The 25,408-nt window shown below is 40.6% G+C and overlaps 1 protein-coding gene across 2 annotated transcripts in view; it reads right to left on the bottom strand.

Annotated features, from left to right (window-relative positions):
• Positions 1–25,408, bottom strand: part of LOC122564452 (sodium/hydrogen exchanger 3) — a 130,553-nt gene that overhangs the window by 96,733 nt on the left and 8,412 nt on the right. Inside the window, exon 1 of one of the 2 annotated variants that reach the window (XM_043719349.1) lies at positions 1,683–3,411. The exons of the other annotated variant lie outside the window; for it this stretch is intronic. Coding sequence (XP_043575284.1) covers positions 1,683–1,956 — 274 coding nt within the window. The 5' untranslated portion in view covers positions 1,957–3,411. Of the gene's footprint in view, positions 1–1,682; positions 3,412–25,408 lie in introns of those variants that run through there. 2 annotated transcript variants of the gene reach the window in all.

Below are 25,408 nucleotides of genomic sequence, written 5' to 3'. Positions count from 1 at the left end.
CTCTATTTTCCTCTTTCCTTTCATTTCTCTTGATGCACCCAGTTGGATGAATTTTTTAGATTAGATTTTTTTTAGATTACATTACAGTGTGGGAACAGGCCCTTCGGCCCAACAAGTCCACACCGACCCGCCGAAGCGCAACCCACCCATACCCCTACATTTGCCCCTCACCTAACACTAGGGGCAATTTAGCATGGCCAATTCACCTGACCTGCACATCTTTGGACTGTGGGAGGAAACCGGAGCAAACCCACGCTGACACGGGGAGAACGTGCAAATTCCACACAGACCGTTGCCTGAGGCGGGAGTTGAACCCGGGTCTCCGGCGCTGTGAGGCAGCAGTGCTAACCACTGTGCCACCGTGGCGCCCAAATAAAATATATATCATGGTGACCAGCTGAGGCAGGCCCAATGAATGGTGAGCACTGTTTAAAACAACCTCTTAAAATAATTAATCGACCATTATAATTCTTGGACTGTCATGACATTGTAACTAAATGGAGTAACTAAATTGTGAACTGCATCAAAACCAGTCACTAAACCTATCTGCATATGCATTCCTCAACTTTCAAATAATTCAAACTGAAAGATGACTAAAAAAAGCTCAAGAGATACTTAATACACCAGAGACCTTTACTATGAGACAATAATAAATAAAATGTTTCTGCAAAAATTGATAGCAGATAATTGTATCAATCTATCCTTCCTTAGGAAATTAGTCATATCAGGATGGGAAGCTTCAAAAAAGAAGTTTAACGTGAGGCATGTGTATGAGTTGAGGGGCAGAACAGATGAGATAGAGAGTCAGTGCACAGCAGGTCAGGCAGCATCTGAGGAGTAGGAGAATCGACGTTTCGGGCAGGAGCCCATCATCAGGAAGGGCATGAGCCCTTCCTGATGAAGGGCTCATGCCTGAAAATGTCAATGCTCTTGCTCCTTGGATGCTGCCTGAGCTGCTGTGCTTTTCCAGCACCACACCCTCAACTCTGATCTCCAGCATCTGCAGTCCTCACTTTGTTCCAGATAGAGAGTTAGACAGACTAGATCAGGGTCAAATTAATGGAGACTGGAGCTGTGTTGCAAAGTTTATGCCTGTGTTCAACAAAATGCTAACTTCAGCAAAATGTTCAACCAGTTCTACCATAGCAACTGCTTCAGAACCTGAGGAAGGGTGACTGGACCAGAAATACTAACTCTGATTTCTCTCCACAGGTGCTGCCAGATCTAATGAGCTTTCCCAACAATTTGTTTCTGGTTTACAACATCTGCAGCTTTGTTTTTAGATAGTTTAACAGACTTCCATGAGATAGGAAAACAAGCCTGCAAACTTCAAAAAAAAAAAGGGATGCTCTCCCTCTACTGATCATTTCCAAAAACCCTCCCATCCAGCCACCACCTTGCTTTCCTGGGACACAGAATCCAAAAAGAGCTAATTTTGGGAAAAAAGTGAAGTTGCCCTACTTTTCCCGGACCACAGAGACTGTTCTCTCATTTATAGACACGATTAGTGGTAGTTCAACTGGAGGGTCACTACACTCCAGTTAGCAACAGCTGTTGGCATTACTCTGCTTCACAAACCAGCCGTCCAGCCAACTGAGCTAACCGACACCCGAAAAAAAATGCGAACTCCAAAGGGAGGGTTGAAAGAGAGATCAAACATATGTAAGACCCCAATTGCTCACCAATTTTAGCTAAACTGGCCACTAAGATCCAGACTGCAATGATGTACGTGTCCTTGACATGTGGCCAATTAAGTTGAACGATCTGGTAATCCTTGCTGGTCGAGTTGTCAACTGAGCCGGACCGGATCTCTCCAATGAGCGGACCCGGATCCCTCTGCGGGATCTGGTTAGCAGTTCCTTCTGCTGCTGAGCAGCACAGAAAGACTGAGAGAGCCAACAAGACAGGACAGCAAAGGCTGCTCCTGCCCGCATGCTGGCTCCGATCCATCCCCATATTCCTCGATCAAATCCCAGAGGGAGACTGTTCCGAGTGCTCAGGCAAACACCTAATCGCTCTATTTATCAAGCGGGGCCAATTAAAAAGGAGGTGGGGCCACCGTCTCATCCCAGACAGGATTATATTCCCTACACCTATAATCACAGCAAGACTTCGCCCCCTCACCAGGTACCTCAAATGAAGTCCTATCCCACTTTCAAAAATCTTCCAGCAAGTGCCAGCGTTCCCTCCTCCCTCGACCAGGATTGCACCGCTGTATTTGCGTAAAATTATTGCTGTCTGCTCCACGCGAGAAAAGGTTAAGGATGTTATTTACTGGCTGCAGGAGAGATCAGAGATGGACCATTGTTGGTAATCCAGTCAAAAAAAGAGGTCTTTGAAGGGAGATCTCACCTTACTAGAAATCCCCAGTAAACAGTGAGAGGGGTGGACACCTCGCCAGCAACGAAGTGGTTAAATCTGTTTTAACTCCGCGTACTGGAAATATGAACTCGGTTTGTCTCTCCACAGATGCTGCCTAATCGGCAGCATTTGGTTTTTCGCTCGGATTTCCAGCATCCTCAATATTTCGATTCAGTTATGGGAATTAGAAAACACCACTGCTGGACTTGTCCTTTAAGGCAAATTGCACGTTTCTTGTGCAGTCCAAAAGTGCAGGACCTGTTTAAGAGACAAGAACATTTCGCCACTGAAGAGCAACCAACGAGACATTTAACCACATACTCCAATAAATGATTGTTTACCGGATTGAAAGCAACTTTTTGTCTTTTTGAAGAAGTTGCAGAGATCACTTTTAATTTAAAAAACTGATTTAACAATGCATACAGGTTATGATGTAACTTCATTAAGGGAGATAGAACTTCAAGTTACGCGCTCAATTGAAGTATGACAAGACGCTAGTCTGTGATAAGTAAAATGTATTGGCGACCTGCATTAAAATAGCAAGTGTAGTTTGGTGGCCTGTCAAAAAATTAGATTTTTTAAGACATCTTCATTTATTTAGTTAGTTAATTGAGCATTAGGATACGTACATGTCGAGAAGTTACCCATTCAAAAAAAAAACTTTTAAATAAAGTAAGCGGTCCCATAACAAAAAGGGATGCATTTATGAAAACTTTGCCGTGTATGTGGGGGGTAGGGTAATACGTTAAATGTGGTACAGCTACTGTCAGACATTCTTTTGGGAAGTTTTTATTGTTGTTACGTCTGGGGATGCAGTTACAGTCCACTGTTAAAAAGGTCAATAATTTAAAAAAATCAGTTAACCATTTAAACAGCGATCGACATTAATTTTTTTTTAAAAAAGTCATGCAATGTGGGTGGCCAGTATTTCTTGCCCATCCTTAATTGCACTTGAACAGATACAAAAATGGGCCGGAAAGGCAGAGGACAGTTAAAAGAATCAGGCGAAAGGGAGGACTGCAGATGCTAGAGATCAGAGTCGAGAGAGTGTTGCTGGAAAAACACAGCAGGTCAGGCAGCATCCAAGGAGCAGGTGCAGCGACTTCGGACAAAAGCCCTTCATCACGATTAAACAATCAGCTATGGGTTTGGAGTCACATGGAGGCCAGAATAAGCAAGGTTGGCAGATTTCCCTAAAAAAAAGTGTAATAGTAATTAATTATAATTTCAGTCACCATTACTGAGAGAAACTTTCAACTCTAGACATTAATTTAATTTTAATTCCACCAACTACAATTGGTGAGGGGGGGAGAATTTGAGCACATCTCCAGAGCCTCTAGTCACTAGTTCAATCTAATTGCCCCCACCATCCCCCCAGGGCAAACATAGTATTTGGGCAACAGTTTGATTTGATCAGCCACTGTTAGAATTCCAGTAGCTCCTCATGTTCTTTGTATGGAAGTAGTGACTACATCTACCCTAGCCTTTTCAAGCAATTGAGGGTGGTCCAAACTTTGTGGAAGCTTGAACCTGGGACTTGACTGTAGGTTGCACAGTTGGGGACATTTGCAGTCAGGCAGGCACCAAATGGACAGTTGTCAGGTTATTGGACATCAAGCTCTTAATCTACCTTCAACAAGTTCCCTGACAGAACAGAGCTAAACTAGAGAACCAATGGGAGATATTCCACCTCCAAGTCAAAACCAAAGTCATTGCAATCAGTGTCCATCAAGCTGCAGTACACGGTTGACGTTTGCATATGTGCAAACTCAGGATGTACTCCAGAGTATCATCAGCACCTTTACGGAGGCAATATAAGAGGATGGGTCTCACGGTGAACATCCGCAAGTCAAAAGGTTCCTCACTAATGGTCCAGCATTACAGAGCAAACCCTTGATGCTCAAGGTCCACAAGGAGGCCTTAGAGAACTCTCTGGCCATTGCCAATATCTCCAGAGTGTCCTGTGGACCAAAGCAGTTATTGAAGAAGAGATCCAACACTAGCTCCAGGGTGCTTGCACAGCCTTTCACTGCCTGAACAAAAGGGTGTTCAATGACAACAATCAGATCTGACACCAAGCTCATGGTATACAGAGTTGTGTCGATTCCCACCCTCCTATATGGCTGTGAGATATGGACAGTCTACAGTAGACACCTTAAGGCACTGTAGCAGTACCACTAAAGCTGCCTGCAAAAAATCCTGCGAATCTGCTGGGACATGCCAGTGAACTTGAACAGGCCAACATCCCCAGTATCGAGGCACTGACCTTCCCCTTGATTGGTTGTAATGGGCTAGGCACAGTGTCTGCAGAACCAACCAAGTGCTCTACTCCCAGCTTCAAAATAGGTGAGCCCTGGCAGACAGAGGAAACACTTCAGGAATACCCTCAAGGCCGCAGCATTCCCACAGACACCTGGGAATCATTGGCCCAAGATCTTTCAAAGTGGAGGAAGAGCAGAGCAATCGGGAAGGCATCGAGCATGAAGACTTGGTCGGAAAAACATGGAAGCCAAGCGACAACAGCATAAAAAGGAGCTTTGACAAAGGGTCAGTTCGACTCGAAACGTCAGCTCTTTTCTCTCCTTTCAGATGCTGCCAGACCTGCTGAGATTTTCCAGCATTTTCTCTTTTGGTTTCAGATTCCAACATCCGCAGTAATTTGCTTTTAACAGCATAAAAGGATCTCTCTGCCACACCAACATCCCACCATGACCAGATCCTGCTCCAAGCATGTCAGATTCTGCAGAAGCCACATCAGTCTGTACAGCCAAGTATGGACGCATCCTGAGGAGTGGGAGCCAGTCACCCTCATCGGAGGGGCTGGCGATGATTTTAATAATGGACATCAAGTGTATTTCAATAGTAACTCTGGGCTTTCAGACGCATGTGAGGATCTTTTGAAGTCCTCTTAACTGTCAGCTCATGATGCCCTTTGGAGGAAGATGTTCTCCCAGTGGACACCTGGGCGGATCTGTGGGCTAGCACAAAAAGCCACTCAAATGGGTGGTGGTTTCTGTATCTCAGAAGTAATCCTCATGAGTTGCGAGAGTTTGAAAAAACAATGATGCTCTATTCTTGCTGGAACAAATCATTCCTTTCAGAACCGCTGCATCTCCTAAATCCTTTTATAAGAATGTTGTGAAACTTGAAAGGGTTCTGAAAAGATGTACAAGGATGTTGCCAGGGTTGGAGGGTTTGTGCTATAGGGAGAGGCTGAATAGGTTGTAGTTGTTTTCCCTGGGGTGGGGGAGTCCAGAACTAGAGGGCATAGGTTTAGGGTGAGAGGGGAAAGATATGAAAAGGGACCTAAGAGGGTGGTGCATGTATGGAATGAGCTGCCAGAGGAAGTGGTGGAGGCTGATACAATTGCAACATTTAAAAGGCATCTAATGGATATATGAATAGAAAGGGTTTAGAGGGACATGGGCCAGATGCTGGCAAATGGGACTGGATTAGTTTAGGATACTTGGTCAGCATGGACGAGTTGGTGCTGTTTCCATGCTATACATCTCTCCCACTCTATAGCCAAAGTGCTTTTTGCAAAGTTTTTATATATTGTAGAAACATTCACCAATTTGGACTGCAAGTTCTTGTAAACAATGATAATGACCAGATAGTCAATTTTGGCAATACTGGTTAAAGGATAAATATTATTCAGACCATTGTGAGAACTTTCACGTCCATGATTTTAAGTGGTCAACAACCACAGGTAATGAACTCTTTCTTCAGATTCACAAGCTCAGATTCAAGAGAGACATCAGAACAGAGCTCATAATCCAGGCTGACACTTGCATGCAGTATGGAGAATGCTGCATGATTGAAGCTCAATCTCCCATCCTTGGAATCAAAACACATTATCAAAAGATTCTGCTGGATCTATGATCAACCGGTCTTGACAAATCACTCATTCATTGACCATGCTGATGCCCATTGCAAATTCAAAATTCTTATCCACATATTCATGTTCATCCCTGGCCTGGACTCTTCCTTATTCACAGGAGAAAGTGAGGACTGCAGATATTAGAGATCAGAGTCAAAAAGCACCTTCCAAGGAGCAAGAGAGTTGACATTAAGTATAAGCCCTTTATCAGAAATGTGGGAGGGGGCCCCAAGAGGACTGAGAGATAAATGGGAGAGGGGTGGGGTTAGGGAAAAGGTAGCTGGGAATGCTTTAGGTAGATGGAGGTGGGGGTTGTGATAGTGATAAGTCAGAGAGGAGGGTGGAAGGGATAGTTGGGAAGGAAGATGGACGGGTAGGACAGTTCAAGAGAACAGTGCCGAATTGGCAGGTTGGATCTGGGATAATGTGGGGGGAGGGGAGATGAGGAAACTGGTGAAACCGACAGATTCCATGTGGTTGGAGGATCCCAAGGTGGAAGATGAGGTGTTCTTCCTCCAGTTGGCAGTGGAGATGTCCCAGGACTTGCACATCCTTGGCAGGATGGGTGGGGAAGTTGAAGTGATGATGAGCCCAGGGCAGTGGAGTTGTTTAGTGCTTATGTCCAGGAGATGTTCTCTGATACATTCCACAAGTTGGCATCCTGTCTCCCCAATGTAGAAGACACCACATCAAGAGTAATGGACATAGATGAGGTGTTTGGATGTGCAGAAAAATTTCTGCTGGATGTGGAAGACTCCTCTGGAGCCTTGGATGGAGGTAAGGCAGGAGGTGTGGGTGCAGGTTTTACACCTCTTGTGGTGGCAAGGGAAGGTGTTGGGAGTGGAGGGTTGGTTGGCGGGGTGTGTGGACCTAACGAGGGAGTTGCAAAGGGAATGGTCTTTGTGGAAAACTGAAAAGGGTTGGAGGGAAATGTATTTTTGATGGTGGGGATTGATTATAGGTGGCAGAAGTGGTGGAGGATGATTTGCTGTATCCAGAGATTGGTGGAGTGGAAGGTGAGGAGGATTCTATCCTTGTTGTGGTTGGAGGAGTGGGGTTCAAGGATGCAAGTGCAGGAAGTGGAGGAGACGCACTGGGAGGGCATTGTTGACCATGTGAGTAAGTGGAAATTGCAGTCATTGAAACAGGAAGCCATCTGGGATTTCATGGATATGAATTGATCCTCCTGGGAGCAGATGCAGTGGAGGCAGAGGAATTGGGAGTAAGGGATAGCGTTTTTACGGGAGAGGGAGTGAGAGGTGTAGTCCAGGTAGCTGTTGTAGCTCCCCAACAACCAATCCTCCACTCCAGACACCTTCCCTTGCCACTGCAAAAGGTGTAAAACCTGCATCCACACCTCCTGCCCCACCTCCATCCAAGGCTCTAAAAGATTCTTCAATGTCCTGCAGAGATTTTCCTGCAAATCCAAAAACCTCATCTACTGTGTCCGTTGCTCCCAATGTGGTCTCCTCTACATTGGGGAGACAGGACATCAACACGTGGAACGTTGCAGAGAACATCTCCAGGGCACACTCACTAAACCACCCCACTCCTCTTGTGGCCAACCACTTCAATTCCCCCTGCCACTCCACCAGAGACATACAAGTCTTGGGCCTCCTCCACCACCAAATCCTATCCACCAGATGACTGGAGAAAGAACTCATCTTCCACCTTGGGATCCTCCAACCACACAGAATCAATGTCAGTTTCACCAGTTCCCTCATCTCCCCTCCTTCCACGTTATCCAAATCCAACTCTCCAATTCAGCACTGCCCTCTTGAACTGTCCTACCTGCCCATCTTCCTTCCCACCTATACGCTCCACTTTGACTCTTCCTTATCTCAGGGTCATCTCCAATAACATGCACTTCTGGCTCTTGGTGCATTCCAATTTCCACATTGCAATTTCCCTCCTTTTCTCCCCTCCCAATTTCTTTGGAGAAGTATTTAGTCACCTGTCCAAATACATCATTGAGTCAGAGCCAGATTTTGTCTGCCAATCCAATGAAATTTCTTGGAATGTGTTACTATCTTGTAAAAAAAGGGTACTAGGTAATAAAGTTGGCATCTTTCAGAAGATAAACAGAGACCTTATTTTCCCTTTAAGGTGGATATAAAGACCCCACGATATTATTTCAGGGAATAACAAGGTGGTTCTTCCCCTGGTCCCAGACAATATTATTTCCCAACCAATAATCACCAAAATAGATTAACTGGTCACTACCAGATGACTGTTAATTGACCTTGCTAAGCACAAATCTGCTGGCTCATTTCTGTACATTAGAAATGTTGCTATGATTGAGAAATAAGTTATGATAGGTGCTATATATTCTTGCATTGTTATTGTTGGTCAGGGTGCAATGACTTGCGGATCTAAAACCATAACATTGGTCATGAGGAGTCATAAAGATAAACTATTACCCTTCATGTAACTGGTGTAATTCTGACAAATGTTTAAAACTCCCAAGGTAAAAAAGATTCTATGTATAATACTTCAAAAGAACAAAGCTCCCCCCAAAAAAGAGAATGTTTAAATCCATTTAACTAAAGAAAGTGGAATATAAGAAGAGCGAATAAAGTTTGCTCTTTAAAAGCATTCTGTTGATGGATTTCTTTTAGGTGTGGTGTTCTCTTTTGGTCATGTTTTAGCTGAATTCATGCAAAGCTCAATTTTTCCACCACTTAAGAGATGGGAGAACATCAACTTTGACCAGGGAGTTTATAGCACAAAAGGCCATTCTATACTTGTGTGCTGGTTCATTTACAGGAATCTCACTGTTCTCCATATCTTATTCAATTTTATCTCAACAAGATTGAATGGCCTTATTTTAGAGCACTTATGGTGCAAAATTCAGTAAAGAAGGAATTCTCAATGCAACAAACTCCCTTCACCTCAAGTTTGCAAATTTACAAATGACATTTTACCATAAGTCACAGTTAATGGTTGATCTACACATCAGCACGGTAAGACACAGCGAGAGAGACCAAATTTATAGAAGACAACCAATTACAGAAATAGCCACCACAATCATTACAATCCAAAATAAATCAGGCTAGTCTTATCGGCTTCAGGCGCCTTCAAAGAAAATTTGTTCTAATATGCCTGAAGATAATAAACAACTGGCCTAGTGTTGTTGAGATACCAAAATACTTGGTTTTAGATTTGCAGTTCTAAACACATAATACAAAGAGCACACTTACAACATGCTAATATGTAATTCATTATGTAGTTTGCACTCTGGATTGTTAATCATTCGAAAAGAACATTTTAGCAGAGTTAGCATAATTAGACTATCGTAGAGGTTGCATTGCTCATTAAATATTGTCACTGTCATTAACTTGCATTTGAAGTTAGAAGATGTCAAGAAGCTTTGATGAACATATCTAAAATTTGTCATGAGCTCACAAAGCAAAACAATTTTGGTCAGAGAGATAGGTGCAGAGGAGTGAGATTTGGGACACACATGGTTGAACAAGCATTGTAAGTGAAAGTTCATAATGACCATATAGAAAAATCTACAAGTCCAAATTAGAGGAACATGATTTTGTGAACAAAGGTAAAGAAGTAAGCACAGAGCTAATAAAGATTCCTAGGTAACTAATTTACTTGTAAATTAAGAAAAAAAATTAACAGCTTTAGAGGAAACTAGACACACTAACAGCAGGAAAAAAAGAGGAACTAACTGCTGCATATGAAAGTGTTACATTTTGGGACAGAGTTCAGATAAAGTGGCAGTATTGATTATGGGTTCAGGAGCAACAAGCTCTGATTTGTCAGGTTGGGAGTGAAACAGAGAGAATCAAGGAAACGTCCAGAAGTTAATTGAATCAAATCTTTCTCTTCAGTTGCTCCCCAATTTTCTGTTGAGAGAACAGAAAACATACATTTGGATGCTGATAAAAATCATTCTGAAACCCAAATAAGAAAAGAAAATGACTGTGGGTCCAGCAGTGAGGATCGTTGAAGATTAGAGAATGAAACCTTTGGACTGGTGATACAAACAGATGTCCCTTCTGACTATTTCCACCATCCCCACTTTGTGCTTGGTCTGCCTTTAAAACTTCTCGCACAGACCCAAAGGGAAGAGGGTTAAATTTACATTAAGAGAAATCCCATTCTTATTAAAAATGTTAAGCATGCTATAGAGCTTTTAAAAAAAATTACTCAAAAGAACCTCCTGTTGTATGTTTTTATCCTGGGGAAGAGCAAGTTGGAGGAAAATTGGATTTATTTTTAAATTTGATAATGGGATGTGGGCGTCATTGGCTGGGTCAACATTTATGACCTGCCTCTTTATGCAGAAAGTGGCACCAGTTAAGATGTAATCAGAGACCTTTATGCCCTCATGTCTCATACCAAGTGACAGTGATGACATTGTGAGGATCTCTTACAAAGATCTACTGCATACTAACCGCTATAAATGACACTGAAAGAAAGTGGTAGAAACAGATTCAAGTAACATTTAGAGAACTAGATGACAACTTGAAAGGGAAAATATCGGGCTATGTGGAAAGAGCAAGTGATTGGAATTGGACAGATCTAAAAAGAGGAGAAAGTGAGGACTGCAGATGCTGGAGATCAGAGCTGAAAATGTGTTGCCGGAAAAGCGCAGCAGGTCAGGCAGCATCCAAGGGACAGGAGAATTGACGTTTCGGGCATAAACCCTTCTTCAGGAAGGGCTAATGCCCGAAATGTCGATTCTCCTGTTCCTTGGATGCTGCCTGACCTGCTGCGCTTTTCCAGCAACACACTTTCAGATCTAAAAAGAGCCAATACAGAAACAATTGTCCAAATGGTCATCTTCAGCAGTGCATCATTCTGAGAGACTTTATTATAAGTATATTTCAATGTTTCAGCAACAAATGGCTAAACTAGAAATAAATGAGCTATATTCAAGTACAGAGACCATGTGTGATGGGGAATTGTACCAGGTCTAGGTGATTAAAATATGGATTGAGAATAACAGTAGCACAGATATTAAACCTGTGGAACACCCGCTATATTATCCTTCAATCTAAAGGATATGGTTTTCTACGGTTTGTATTACTCAGCCAAATTACAATCCATGCTGCCATTGTCTCTTTTATTCTACAGGCTTTGAAAACTTTGCTGATAACGTGTAGTACTTCATCAAAACTCCTTTCTGAAGTCCATTTGCACCAAGTCAGCTCTGATACTTTAAAATTGAAGAGTTTCGTGTTAATTTTAAAAGCCCACATATTTGTCCAAATGATTCCTAAATGTGACCTGGATTATTGTATCTAAAAGCTGACAAGGGATTAAAGTGACTGGCTTGTGGCTTCTGAGCTTGTCCCCAATTTTTGTTTTAAAACAAGGGCATAACGTTTGCAATTCTCCAGTCCACTGGCATCACCCCTGTACCAGCGGAGAACGAAAGACGATGGCCCATTCCTACTCAAATTTCTACCGTCAGTATACAGAACAGCCTCGATTATCCGAATGAGACAGGCGGGGATCTGATCGTTTGGATAACTGATCGTATTGTAAACAAAGGAAGCCATACAGAACATAATTATGTAAAAAAAGCATGTTTGCCGAGTTTTTATTTCATTCAAATCGATAAATATATACAAACACTGGATACTGCTTAAATATTTATGATATTTTACCAATAAAATCACTTTTTGGCTAGAGTCTGACTGAAATTTTTCGCAGTCCTCGACAGCAGCCAGAATCTGTATTCGGTGTTGTCCTGCTGTCCAGACTAACCAAGCGTTGTCCCTTCCTCCCCCCCGACGGCCGAGCCCTTAGAGAGAAAGGCACAAAATACAGGGGAACACGAGAGAGAGAGAGGGGGAAGCTTTTTTAGCTGACTTCAGATTAAGTCCTCAATTTTCTCTTAGCGGGGTAATGTTTCTTTCCATCAAGTTTCCCTCCTGTTTATTTTCGCGTGCTAACTCACTACGATTTGCTCTCCCCCATCAAAAAAAGTTACATTAAAAATTTTCTTGTCAGCTGAAAGATATTGAACTACTTTTTGTTTGGAAGAAAAGTTGTCGTCATGGGATAACAGGAGGAAAAAGCAACGGAAATAAGTAATGAGAACTCTCCGGAGAATGAGTGGAGGAAAAAAAATTGTTGAGTTTGCAAAATGGAGCGAGTCAAATGTTGAGAGGGAATCTGGATGTGAGAGTACACAGCTCAGGCTTACACATATGTTGCTATGTGTTCACAGTCACAAACGTTTGTTCTCAGGGAGAACAAGTTTCGGAGAGCCTTTTTATAATAAATGTAAGACTTAAAATATATACTCGAGACATGACATTTAGAGTTAAGTTAGTTATTTATTAAAGCATACTTGAATCAATATTCTTGTTCAAAATTTACAAAATAATGCATTAAACGGGTGAAGAATAGAATTTTCCTACTTCAATTAGAATGCAAAGTCCTGTTGTGACTTTGAAATTTGTTCAGATAATCTGAAATTCAGATAACTGATGTTCAGATAACGGAGTTTGTTCATACATCACTCCATCTGATCTAGTGCTGGCGACAATTTGTGTAGTTCCAGCCTCTCATATGTCTTATTGACCAATTTGTGGGCCATCCTGAAGTCCTCCTGTATTTCATTATGCCTTTGGCAGTAGCATCTTTGTCAGTAAGGACATGCATAATTGTTAAGTACCTCAGCCTGCCGTTCCTTTTACCATCATTTTACTATTTATCAGCCCACAAAAAACATTTGAATTCCTTAAATGCTGGCTGCCAGTCTTTTCCCACATACAATCTTTGCTGTTCTTGGTTCACTTTGCCCTTGAACACATTGGTAATAACAGTGAACGTACAACCCGACATCTGTCAGCCACACACTTCTCTCCTTCACCTTTTTTGTTCATCGAGGAAGCACTGGCATGGGCAACCCACTGTGCCCCTTGTGGGAATATACATTAACTACCTTCTACTCAAGGCTACCCTAATTGCACAATTTGTTTTGCCTGCCAATATTTGACTCAAGGTTTAGGAGAGAAAAGTTCTAACAAGTACATGAATACTAAATGTTTGGAGGGATATGGGCCAGGAGTAGACAGGTATGACTAGTTTAGTTTGGGATTATGGTTAGCATGGACTGGTTGGACCAAAGGTCTGTTTCCATGCTGTCTGACACAATGACTCCACTAAAATTGATCCTCCAATTAATTGCTTCTATCTTGAAGAAAGAACAGAAAGGTGGTGAGAAAGGAGATCACGAGTCATAGCAAAATGGGGCTTAACTACTTTCACTCTTCAGAAAATATTCCTGCTGTGTCTTTTTTTTAAAAATCCACTCACTCTCAAAATGCAGTCAGTAGCTTGATGGGGAATATTTTATTCCTAGTTTTTAATATTTGCAATTCCAAACACTCTTGTCATTACATTATATTATGCCAGGGCTAGTAGTAATGAATGATAACTGTGCAATATGGTAACATGCTACATGTGAGGACAACATCAAAACTGTGCAGGAGGCAAAACTTGAAATATTGCAGAAAGTTAAGCAAAATTACTTTCATTTATGTGACTACAATGCAAGGTACAGGAATTTTTTTTGTGGTATTAGTTTTACTGCTTGTCTGGTGCTCAATACAAAACAACAGGAACAAGAGATGGCTGTTAAGTCCATTCCATCAATTCGATGATGTCTAAGCTTTACCTCAACTCAGAGGTTTTGCAATTGTTGCACAACAACGAAACTAAATATAGCGCTTGAAATTTTCAGCTGACCTAGTGACACAAGTGTCTCTTTTAGGAAGGGACATCTAGATTTGACATCATTTAAAATGGGAGTCAGACCATTTTGCTGGAAATGCTCCACATTCTAAACGGAGCAAAATGCCTATAAATTAGAATAGTTGCAGTGAAAAATGGATGAACTTTAGGAAGGTGCAAACTGGTAGAAACCTAAAGAAGTACCTGAACACAGTTGAACATTGAAATGCACTGAATGCAGATTGCCACCTTATTTATGGGTGTGTAAGACTTTAATCCTCATCAAGAATAATATGGATCAGAAGAAACATCTTGCTCAATTCCTGGCTTACAATGCCATTCAGAGTCACACACCCTCTACCCCTCTAATTTCCAACATCTGTGTGATGCAACTTGGCATCACAGAAACCGAAACTCCCAATGTTCAGTTCTTGGTTTCTGTAAAATTAGTGCATAATTTTCTGACAATAGCAGATGAGCTAAAAATATAACTTAGTTCCCAAGATTACAGAAAGAGATTTATTTTTACAATGCAAAATGTAACCATCAACATTGCAAATTCAACAATTTCTTTTAATGAAAATGCTAAACTATGAACACAGGAAACCAAAGTGAATGATCTAAGATTGACATTGCAGATGTCAGGTGAGTGTTTATTGAGAAGATATGAACGATCAAAGATAAAAGATGAAGTAGTGATTGGCTGACACTAAGCATGGATTTAAAAATCTGGAAGTTATATAAAAAAAATGAAATGAAAACTCAAGGGAGACAAAATGCTGCATTGCTGTTTGTGCTGAGGGAAAAAAAAACAGCATTTTGATAGCTTAAATAATAGGAAGAGTGAAAGTTATTTCATCTAGCATAACTGATGCAAATCAACATGACTGACAGGAGTGAGGGGGTCAACGAGCATTGACAGAGGAGCAACAATAAACACTAGTTTTTACCATGTAGCTAGCACAATGCATGTATCATGACAATACATATCCTTTAGATACACACAGATAAACAAAGTTCATCATACAGATACATAGATAATTGTAACTCATCTTATCTTTGTATAGATGCCAACAGATCAATGTATCTTCAGCATTGTCTGTTTTTATTACTAACTTCCAGTTGCTTCAAAACACTGCAGCGAAATAATTATGTGGTATAAAGCATGATAGTAATTGATTTTGCAATGCATGCTTTAAAACTGGGTAATAAAAATCACATTTGAGAGCAAGGACATTGGGTCTTCCTATAAATGTAGTAGTTTAACCTGGTGAAAATAGCACAAAGTGTTTTGCAACTGAAGAGAAACAATGGTGTGTGTGGGCTTAATAATTGTACCTAAATGCCAGAAACAGGAGAACTCTTGTTCATTTTTACATAATGCCATAGGATCTCAAGACACCAGAGGAGTGAACCTTGACTGAATTTTTCTCTCACACATCCAGCAGTGTAGCACTCCCTCATTACTTCATTAAAAGTACATACTGACACCTCTGGAGCGGGGCTTACTTGAACTCTCAGACTTCTGACCCAAGAGTTTATGAATAAAAAGTTTATTTTTGGATTCAAAAATACAGAGACAAACATTGGCTGCGCCGAGAGAACCAGAAACTTGACCAATTCCTTGCTGTGGTGGACCACCTCGACCAATTGTTGAAGACTGGCAGATTCTAATGTCCAGGACCGTGTGCTGAGGGACACACTAAAGCGTGAGGCAGGTGCCGCCAAGGTGCAGTGGGGAAAGACCACTACCTAAAGTCTTTATGTCAAAGTTAAATGGAGGTCTGAGAGTTTATCAGAACACATCCCCAATGCCTCAAATATATGTATGTAGTCTTTTACAAGCTGGCAAATGGGACTAATTTAGGTTAGAATATCTGAGCGGCATAAACAAGTTGTACCAACGGATCTGCTTCCGTACTACATGTCTCTATGGCTCTGACTAAGAAATGCCTTTGCTATGGTTGTTGAATATAGTCAAACTCCAATGTTTGTTTGATTCTTCATACGCTGCTGTATAGAAGCAAACTGTTTTGGTAACTTTGTTACCAAAGATATTTTTTAAAATAAAGTATATTTTTGAAATGAAAGAAGTGAATGAGCCAACTAAAGAGAAGAGAGTTGATTGCATCAGATTTCACTTGATTTGTATAAGGGGTGAAAGGTCTGGTGTGTAAAACAAATAGTGTTTCATACTCCTATATCACACAATATGTGCAAGCCACCTGTTTGCTAAAGCATTCAATGCCACAAAGAACCCAAACATAATAACCTTAACTCCTGTATGGCTGAAGGTTATGTGCAAATTAGTCATTTTGTGCAATATATCCCTAACAGGATATGTTCAATGTTTTTCTTCAGCAATTTAGTCCAATTTAAAAGCAATCATAAAATGGCACAATATCCTACAGTGATGCAATGAAGTGTTTAAAAAGACAAAAGAAAAACTATTTATAACCCAAGAAACACTTAAATAAGCACCACTCATTTATTCTCTTGGCAACAAATATTTTACAGCACCAGTGTTGTACAGTCCAAACAGATTGTTGATTCTTAAAATCCACTCATAAAACCCAATTTAAAAATATAAATCATTTAAAACTCAATGTTATTCAAAGTACTGCCATCTTTAACAAACCATTTAATTTCTTCCTCTCTTCCTCATTCCCACCACTCCCCTTCTCTCCCAAAATCCTGTTTATCATGGGAATGCTGTGATTTTGGACTCCTACCCTGTGACACCATTGAAAAATGGGATATAATGGATGACATTGAAATTTGAAGTGACACGATTACAATCAGAGGAGAGATCTTGACGCATAAGTGTACTGATTTGAAAACAATAATCTAATCTTCAAAAGTTTTATCATTACTTAATCAAATCAGTTGATCGCAATCTTATCTTGAATCTCAAAACTAAATGCAATTCCTCAATATCCAACTCAGTTCAATGGGAGAGATAAAAAGAGTTTTGTAAAACAGCCATACAAGTTATCTGGAAAGCTTCAAAAATAACTTTCAATTTTAAGACATGGACTGATACTTATGGTATACGATACTATCTAATAAACTTCATATAATTATAAAGCCATTACTGCACAAGTTGCTTGTTCAGAGTCAAAAAAAAAATCATTCACAAGTACATTACAGGTTTCAGGTAACACTTGCAGTAGTCAAAGTGAACTGCTTCTGAACGAATAACAAGGCACTAATGTGAACTTTGAAGCTGGATTAGCAGTTGGAGGTGCTACAATTTGATTCAGACTGTATTTTGTTAGGAAGAGGTCACTTGGAATTTGCAAATCTCGTGGGATAAAAAAAACAAAAGATTTCAGTGTACAATACACAGATGAGTAAAAATTGCAAAACCACATTAATAAAGCCATATTTTAACAAGCTAAGCCAAGCACAGGACTTTACTTATCTTGAGAAAAGTACGATGTAAAAATGTGTCACAGAATTGTTTCTACTACACTTGAATATTGCATGCAGTGTTATGAAAAACGATAGAGGCACTGGGAAGCGTGCAGAGAACATTTACAGATATGATACTGAAAACATGCAAGTATATAGAAAAATGGATTGACAGACAGGGTTTTTCTCAGTTCTTGAAGAGAAGTAGTTAAGAGGTTGAGCTCTTTAAGATTACAGATAGCTTTGATAGATTTGAATGTATCCGCTTATGGGGAACACCATAATGTGAAGATGTGTGAAAACAGTCACCACATAGTCCAGCAAGAAATCAAGAACAAACTTAAACCAAAACAACAGGGAGAATTTGGAACTTGCTACAGGTTGAACTGGATAATGTAGATGTATGTAATTGACAAGGATGAGAGAGAAGGGAATGGGGGCTGTAATGGCAAAACTAAATGCAGAAAATTGAAAGAAGTGAAATACAAACAAACATTTACTGTATATTATTCCAAGACATTTTCTGTGCCATATATCCTCTCCAGTTTCTGGGCCTCATGCACGGCTTAACACCCACAGCCCCCCCCTATACAATACTCTCAGCATCTTTAATACAAGTTTAAAGCAGACAAAATAAGGCATGTCCACTTGACTGCCATTTCATCCAGCAGTCTAAATATTCACTCCATTCACTATTAGCACACTGAACCCTGAACAAGTTGGACCGAAGGGCATGTTCCCATGCTGTACATCTCTATGACTGCAGCAGTTCAAAGTCAGCAGCACTTCAAAACAGGGACTACCACACCTTAGATAGTTGGGTTTGAATTTTCAATCTTTTGACCAAAAGGTGCAAATGCTCCTACATGTATTTACATGAACATAAAGATGATCCACATCAAACAACAGCAAAATATTATTTCCTCAAGCATTCTCAGTGGTCTATGGAAACACCACACTATAAACCCAACACCCTGTGCAACATCCTCCAACATAGACAAAGGCTAAATCTTGAATGCATAAGGAACCAGCATTGGAGAAATATGGAGCCGATTAGGTTAGATTAGATTCCCGACAGTGTGGAAACAGGCCCTTCGTCCCAAAAAGTACACACTGACCCTCCGAAGAGTAACCCACCCAGACCCATTCCCCGACTGCCTAATAACGCACCTGCGGGCAATTTAGCATGGACAATTCACCTGACCTGCACACCTTTGGATTGTGGGAGGAAACCAGAAGCCCCCAGAGGAAACCCATGCAGACACTGGGAGAATGTGTAAACTCTACGCAGACAGTCGCCAGAGGTTGGAATCGAACCCAGATCCCTGGTGCTACGAAGCAGCAATGCTAACCACAGAGCTATCGTGCCGTCCATTGCATTTGGGTATTTGATGGAGATTAGAGATATTGTGGGGGATGAAGACATGAAAAAATGTGAAGAGTTGGAAGAATGTTTTGAATTTCAGGTGCAATTGAACCAGAAACTAATCTCAACTAATGAACACAAGCACAATGGGTGGACTGGACTTAATGAAAGTTGGAATGCCAACAAAAGCATTTTGGATGAACTAAGATGTAGAAAGTGGAAAACAAGAAGCTTCATCGTAGTAAACCTATAATGTATTAATTGTAGCAAAAAAACTAAAACACTAAAAAGGTAACAGTCACTCAAGCAAACATGACAAGTCAACTATATTGAAATTCCAGTACTCTGGTCAATATCTGATGCTGGTCATCACAACAAGGGGGACATTTAAATGCAAAGCAAAACTGAAAAGGTTGATCACTTGTATCAGAATCAAGAGAATCAATTGGACATTCACAAGTTTTCCAACCAAGGCAAGGAAAAGGATCAAACGTAAAATAGCCGATAATATCAAAATACTGCGGATGCTAGAAATCGAAAAGAAAATGCTGGAGAAACTCAGGAAATCTGACAACATCTACGCAAAAAGAAACAAAGTTAATGTTTTTAATGTGATAGGACTTCTTCACACGTTAAATTGTCATCAAGATTTTTCAGGAATTAAAACCCAGAAAATACATCTAATTTCATTCTATTGGATATAACAATCCAGAGTTGTTAAATAACACCACAGTAACAGGGAGAAGCAAGCTACAATGAACCATTCATTACAAAAAAAAATATCAAAGGAAGTGGCCATAAGATTTATTAATTTGTGGTGCGTGGACTTTGGTCATTATTGATTGAACATTATATCTTCCATTGATTTACTACTCTACTTTTCATTTCCAAATTGAAGATTCGATTGAAAAGAGAACAATGGACAAATTTAATGAGAACAATAAGTGAGGAAGCAGATAGTACACATTTTATTGCAATTCGGAAAGGTTAGATCAAATACATATACAATTGCTTGCATGTTAAAATGTGAATCTCAGGTCATAGAGATGTACAGCACGGAAACAGACCCTTTGGTCCAACCTGTCTATGCCGACCAGATATCCCAACCCAATCTAGTCCCACTTGCCAGCACCCAGCCCATATCCCTCCAAACCTTTCCTATTCATATACCCATCCAAATGCCTTTTAAATGTTGCAATTGTACCAGCCTCTACCACTTCCTCTGGCAGCTCATTCCATACATATACCACCCTCAGAAAACGTTGCCCCTTAGGACTCTTTTATATCTTTCCCCTCACCCTAAACCTATGCCCTCTAGTTCTGGACTCCCCCACCCCAGGGAAAAGACTTTGCCTATTTACCCTATCCATGCCCCTCAATTTTGTAAACCTCTATATGGTCACCCCTCAGCCTCTGATGCCCAGGAAAAAATAGCCTCAGCCTGTTCATCCTCTCCATATAGCTCAAATCCTCCAACCCTGGTAACATCCTTGTAAATTTTTTATCTTTCTCCTCTCACTCTAAACCTATGCCCTCTTGTTCTGGACTCTCCCACCCCAGGGAAAAGACCTTGTCTATTTAGCCTATCCATGCTCATGATTTTATAAACCTCTGCAAGGTCACCCCACAGTCTCCAACACTCCAGGGAAAACAACCCTAGCCTATTCAGCCTCTCCCTATAGTTCAAATCCTCCAACCCTGACAACATCCTTGTAAATCTTTTCTGAACCCTTTCTAGTTTCACAACTTCCTATGGGAAGTCTTGAGCTTCATGCCATTTTAATAATAGATTTCCTAAACAGTGTACTTAAATAAATTAAGTACATCAGGAAGTCGAGTAGCTAAACAATGCTGCCACCAAGGAATTCTAAGGCCAGTGACTCATCCAAGTCCTCAAAGCTTTTCTCAGTATCTAAATAATACATCAGAAGTATGACTGAGGATTGTCCACGGAGTTATACAGCAAGAAACAAACTCTTCAGTCTAACTTTTCCATGCCGACCAGACATCCCAATCTGACCTAGTTGCATTTGCCAGCACTTGACCCATATCCCTCTAAACCCTTCCTATTCACATTCCCATCCAGATGCCTTTTAAATATTGTAATTATACCCACTTTTCACCTCTTCCTCTGGCAGCTCATTCCATACACGCACCACCCTCTGCTGGAAAACGTTAGCCCTCAGGTCCTTTTAAAAGTCTTTCCCCGCTCACCTCAAACCTATGCCTACTGGTTTGGACTTCCCCCACCCTCACCTAGGGAACACACCTTGAACTGCTCATCCTATCCTTGCTCCTTATCATTTTATAAACGTTTATAAAAGTCACCCCTCAACATCCAACACTCCAGGGAAAACAGCCTCAGCCTATTCAGCCTCTCCCCATAGCTCAAACCCTCCAATCCCAGCAACCTCCTTGTAAATCTTTTTTGAACCCTTTCAAGTTTAATGACATCCTTCCGATAGCAAGGAGGACAGAACTGTTAGCAATATTCCAAAATAATGGATTCAATGTCCTGTATACAGCTGCAACATGACATCCCAACTCATACCCAAAGCACTGACCAATGAAGGCAAGTGTGCCAAATGCCTTCTTCACCACCCTGTCCACCTGCAACTCCATTTTTCAAGGAAAATGCACCTGCACCCCTAGGTCTCCTTGTTCCACAACATTTCCCAGAACCCTATCATTGAGTGTTGAAGTTATGCCCTGGTTTGCCCTACCAAAATGTAGCACCTCACATTTATCGAAATTAAACTCCATTTTTCACTCCTCAGGCCATTCGCCCATCTGATCAAGTTCCCGTTTTACTTGGAGATAATCTTCTTCACTGTCAACTAAACACCAATTTTGGTGTCACCTACAAACTTACTAAACATGCCTCCTTGATTGGCTGACTGCAGCTCCAACAGCTAGGAAACTAAACAGGACAAAGCAGGCCATTTAGCTGGGATTCCCTCAAAAAACATACATTTCCCACTCCTGTAGAACCCACCATGTACAAAATGTACCACCGTAAAATTATCTAGGCTCCCTAAACAGCTCCTCCCAAGTCCACAATCCAGAACACACAAACAAAGCCAACAAGCGGAAGGAACATCACTGCCTCAAGACGCACACCATCCTGTTTGGGAATGTATTTCCTGATCACGGAATCTAAACCTTGAAACTCCCCAGCTAACTGCACTGTGGACTACTTGTCACCACTGACTGCAACAGCTTATGTTTGCAGCGGATTATTACAGTGAAGGATAATTAGGGATGGACAATATTTCTCTACGGATACTAATATTCTAGGTACATGTAAAACTAAACAGCAAAAATCAATTTAAAACCAACTTTAAATTCTCCAAATGTGTCAGGTTAAACACACTCAGCAAGACCAGGGAAACTCTCATATTTGATCCCAGAATTTGCTCATGAATTCCTCTGCAACAAGATGACCAGTTAAGACATTAGAATATTTTGTGTATTCATAAAGATGGAGAAGACGAATTTTAAAAAAGATACGTATGTCTTATTTCGATCCAGAAACTAGGCAAGAGAAAGACAATACAGAGTTTTGCCACCCCACATTATATAACTATTGGTTTAGTCTTTGATCACCAGAAGGACAGCCATTTTGAAAAAAAAAGCCTAATGTTACCAAGATGGAGTGCCTCGGTCATGGAAAATGCTCCCCAGACCCAAACCCTAAAGTCCCACCCACTATCACAGCACCCACAATTTTCATGAGGGGGTGGGGGTGGGTGCAGCAAGTTTGAATTTTCACATTGCTGGTTCAAGGAGACTACTGCATATTAAATCACAGCTACTTCAGGCACACTGGAGGTTTTATTAGTGTTTTCAAAAACGCACTTTGTAAACTTTAGACCTGATAGGAGAAGGTCTAAAGCTACTCGAGTTCTTAAGAGGTTAGTACCTTTTTTGAACAGATAAGGTAACTCATGAACATGGTCGCAAACTGTTTAGAGGAACCCTTTGGGAAGGGTCAAGGTTCACCTTGGTATCATTAAAAGTAAACATGAAGGAATGTAGAAATTGCACAGACTAATTGGAACCTCAGTAAGATCTGTCAAGGCATTTAAACTCTTGGAAGGACAAGGAACACGCATTTCTAACATTAATTAATGTTCCATTCAAATCCAAATGGATAAGCAATGCCAAGACTCTGAAAGCGAATGCCCTGTGGTGATCGCAGCGTTATTACAATGATCTTTGCAGCAAATTGCTTTAAAATATCTGTCATATGGTTGTTCTTAAAAAAAAAGATTGAACACCTTTGGAGCGAATTCAAGAACCAATGAGTCACAAATGAGAATGTTCGGCAATAATTACAATTTACCACACCTGAAAATGCAAGTCAGCACCAGTAGAAGCCACAGTAACAACATCAAAACAACAAAAACGTTAAAACCATAGGTATCTTGTAACACAGCGGTCATGTCTCCATGTCTGGGATAGCTGTTCCCCATTTAAGTTCCACCTGCCAGAGAAAAGTCATCACACGTCTGAAGAGGTGGATTATGAAATACTTTAAATTCAACCACAGTTTTTAGATTAAGCTTCAAGTTACATCAGGTTTGATGCCTTTCGAAGGGCGTTATGGGTTGACCTACAGCACATGGATTGCAAGGTGCAAGGCAGCTCACCTCCACCTTCAAGGTTAACTAGGTACTCGCAATAAATGCTGGCCAGCAAGCAACACCCACATTCCACAACTGAATTTTAAAAAAAGCAATGGTAAAGAAAAAGACCCACAAACTGTTCTTAGCATTGATCAGCATGAACTTTTGTTCACTTTGCTCATGTTGTGTGTAAGTTTAAAATAAAAGGAAAAAAGTGGAAATTAAAATTCTGTAGAGGGAAATGTTTGTTTGTCAGGTAGTTAATATTATCAGAAAGAATCAGCAAGACAGATAGATACTTTCTAATTAATCTTTTCAGAGATGTTATTATACACTTCTGAAGCAGGTGGAACTTAAAAATGGGCTTCCTAGTTCAGAGGTTATAGACATAACCACTGCCCCACAACAGCACATCCGCCCCCCAATCTTTTCAGTAAGCCTTAAATCGCTCCCAATCAAATATAATCACCAATATCAGCCACATTTAGATCGTCAGTATACTTCCATCTCAGGGTCATTGATAATTGGAGTTTTTATTAATTTTGCACTCATCAGGACAAGGATGCAAGAAACAGCATTAAAATATCAGAAGAACAAAACCAATTCTTACAGCACGAGAAGAGGGTGCAGATTGGTTGGGAAATCAGATGGAACAGGAACACTTAATTGTCAACCTTAGCTCTCAGATCAGGCAAACTCGGTCAATATGTTGCCACTGGAAATCTACCGTGAAGATCAGTCTAAATTCTGGAAGGACATTCAATCACATTAAGTGTTGACAGTACAGTTTCGTGAATGTGGGTAGCCCTTTGTTTTTGTGGAAGCCCAAAATACTTCAGCCTTGTTAAGAGAAGCCACCCTGTTGACTGATATGAAAAAACACAGTTTCTGTAGTAGAAGAATTCACACTGTGGCCCATTAATAAGTTTGCAAAGTATTTAAAGAAACCTGTTAACATAATTTAGTGATAACCAGGTGGACCTCTGAGAATACAAGTTTCCTAATTGCACTAGATTAACAGCCCCAATCAGGGAGCCCTGACAGACATAAACAGGAGTGTCAGACATTCTGTTCACTCAGAATTGGATCAGTGTTAAGGACTCATGTGTAAAAAAAAATCTCCAGTGACTTGAAGATAGGATATTTCGGAAAAGGATAACTGTAGTGGCCAAAGCAAGCGATAAATAAAATCTGTACTGCAGTGAGCAAAAAGGTGGGAGTGGGTGGAGAAGAAACATAATCATCAGTATTCAAAATAATGACTAAGAAAATTAAAAAGCCTACTATTCCCAAAACTAACATCCATCCTGTTTTGAAACAGCGCAAGAAGTTAAAGACAAAGATGGTTCTTAAATGGAAAATGTCCAGTGAAACTGAAATACTTGGGAGCGAAAGCAGCAGTTAACTTGGAGGCACTCAGTTAAGGCAACATCTATGCAAATCTTGGTAATCTATAGAAAAATGAACATGGCTCAATCCAAATTGCTTTCTCTCAATAAAATTGGCCTTCGAACAATAGTACAAAAGGGGAAGGAAAAGATTACTAAGTGACAGGGAAGAATGAGAAGAAAGTTTGAAAGATTTATCCCTTTGAAAGTAAGAGAGAGGGCAAAAAGACCATGCTCATTGGTGCGATCATACTATCAGTGGCAGAAAATGATAGGAACATAGAAAACAGGAGCAAGAGTAGGCTATTTGACCATACAGACATTTTCCACCATTCAAAAGGATCATAGTTGATCATCCAACTCAATACTTTGTTCCTGCTTTTGCCCCATTCCCTTCAACGTAAGGACTAGAACTTCTTTTTGAAAGCAATGATTTAGCCTCAACAGTATTCTGTGGCAGAGAATTCCATAAGGTCATCACTCCCTGGATGAAGATATCTTTCCTCATTTCAGTCCCAACCACCTACCCTCTATCCTTAGACTATGACCCCTGGTCATCAGAAATATCCTTCTGGAGTTTACCATGTCTAGACCTGTTCAGAATTTTGAATCCAAGTCACCATTTAGATAATAAGCTGCTTTCTTGATTTTGCTAAAGTGGATC

This window comes from Chiloscyllium plagiosum, chromosome 29, assembly GCF_004010195.1.
Source record: "Chiloscyllium plagiosum isolate BGI_BamShark_2017 chromosome 29, ASM401019v2, whole genome shotgun sequence".
Lineage (NCBI taxonomy): Eukaryota > Metazoa > Chordata > Chondrichthyes > Orectolobiformes > Hemiscylliidae > Chiloscyllium > Chiloscyllium plagiosum.
This window is presented reverse-complemented; position numbering and strand designations above follow the sequence as displayed.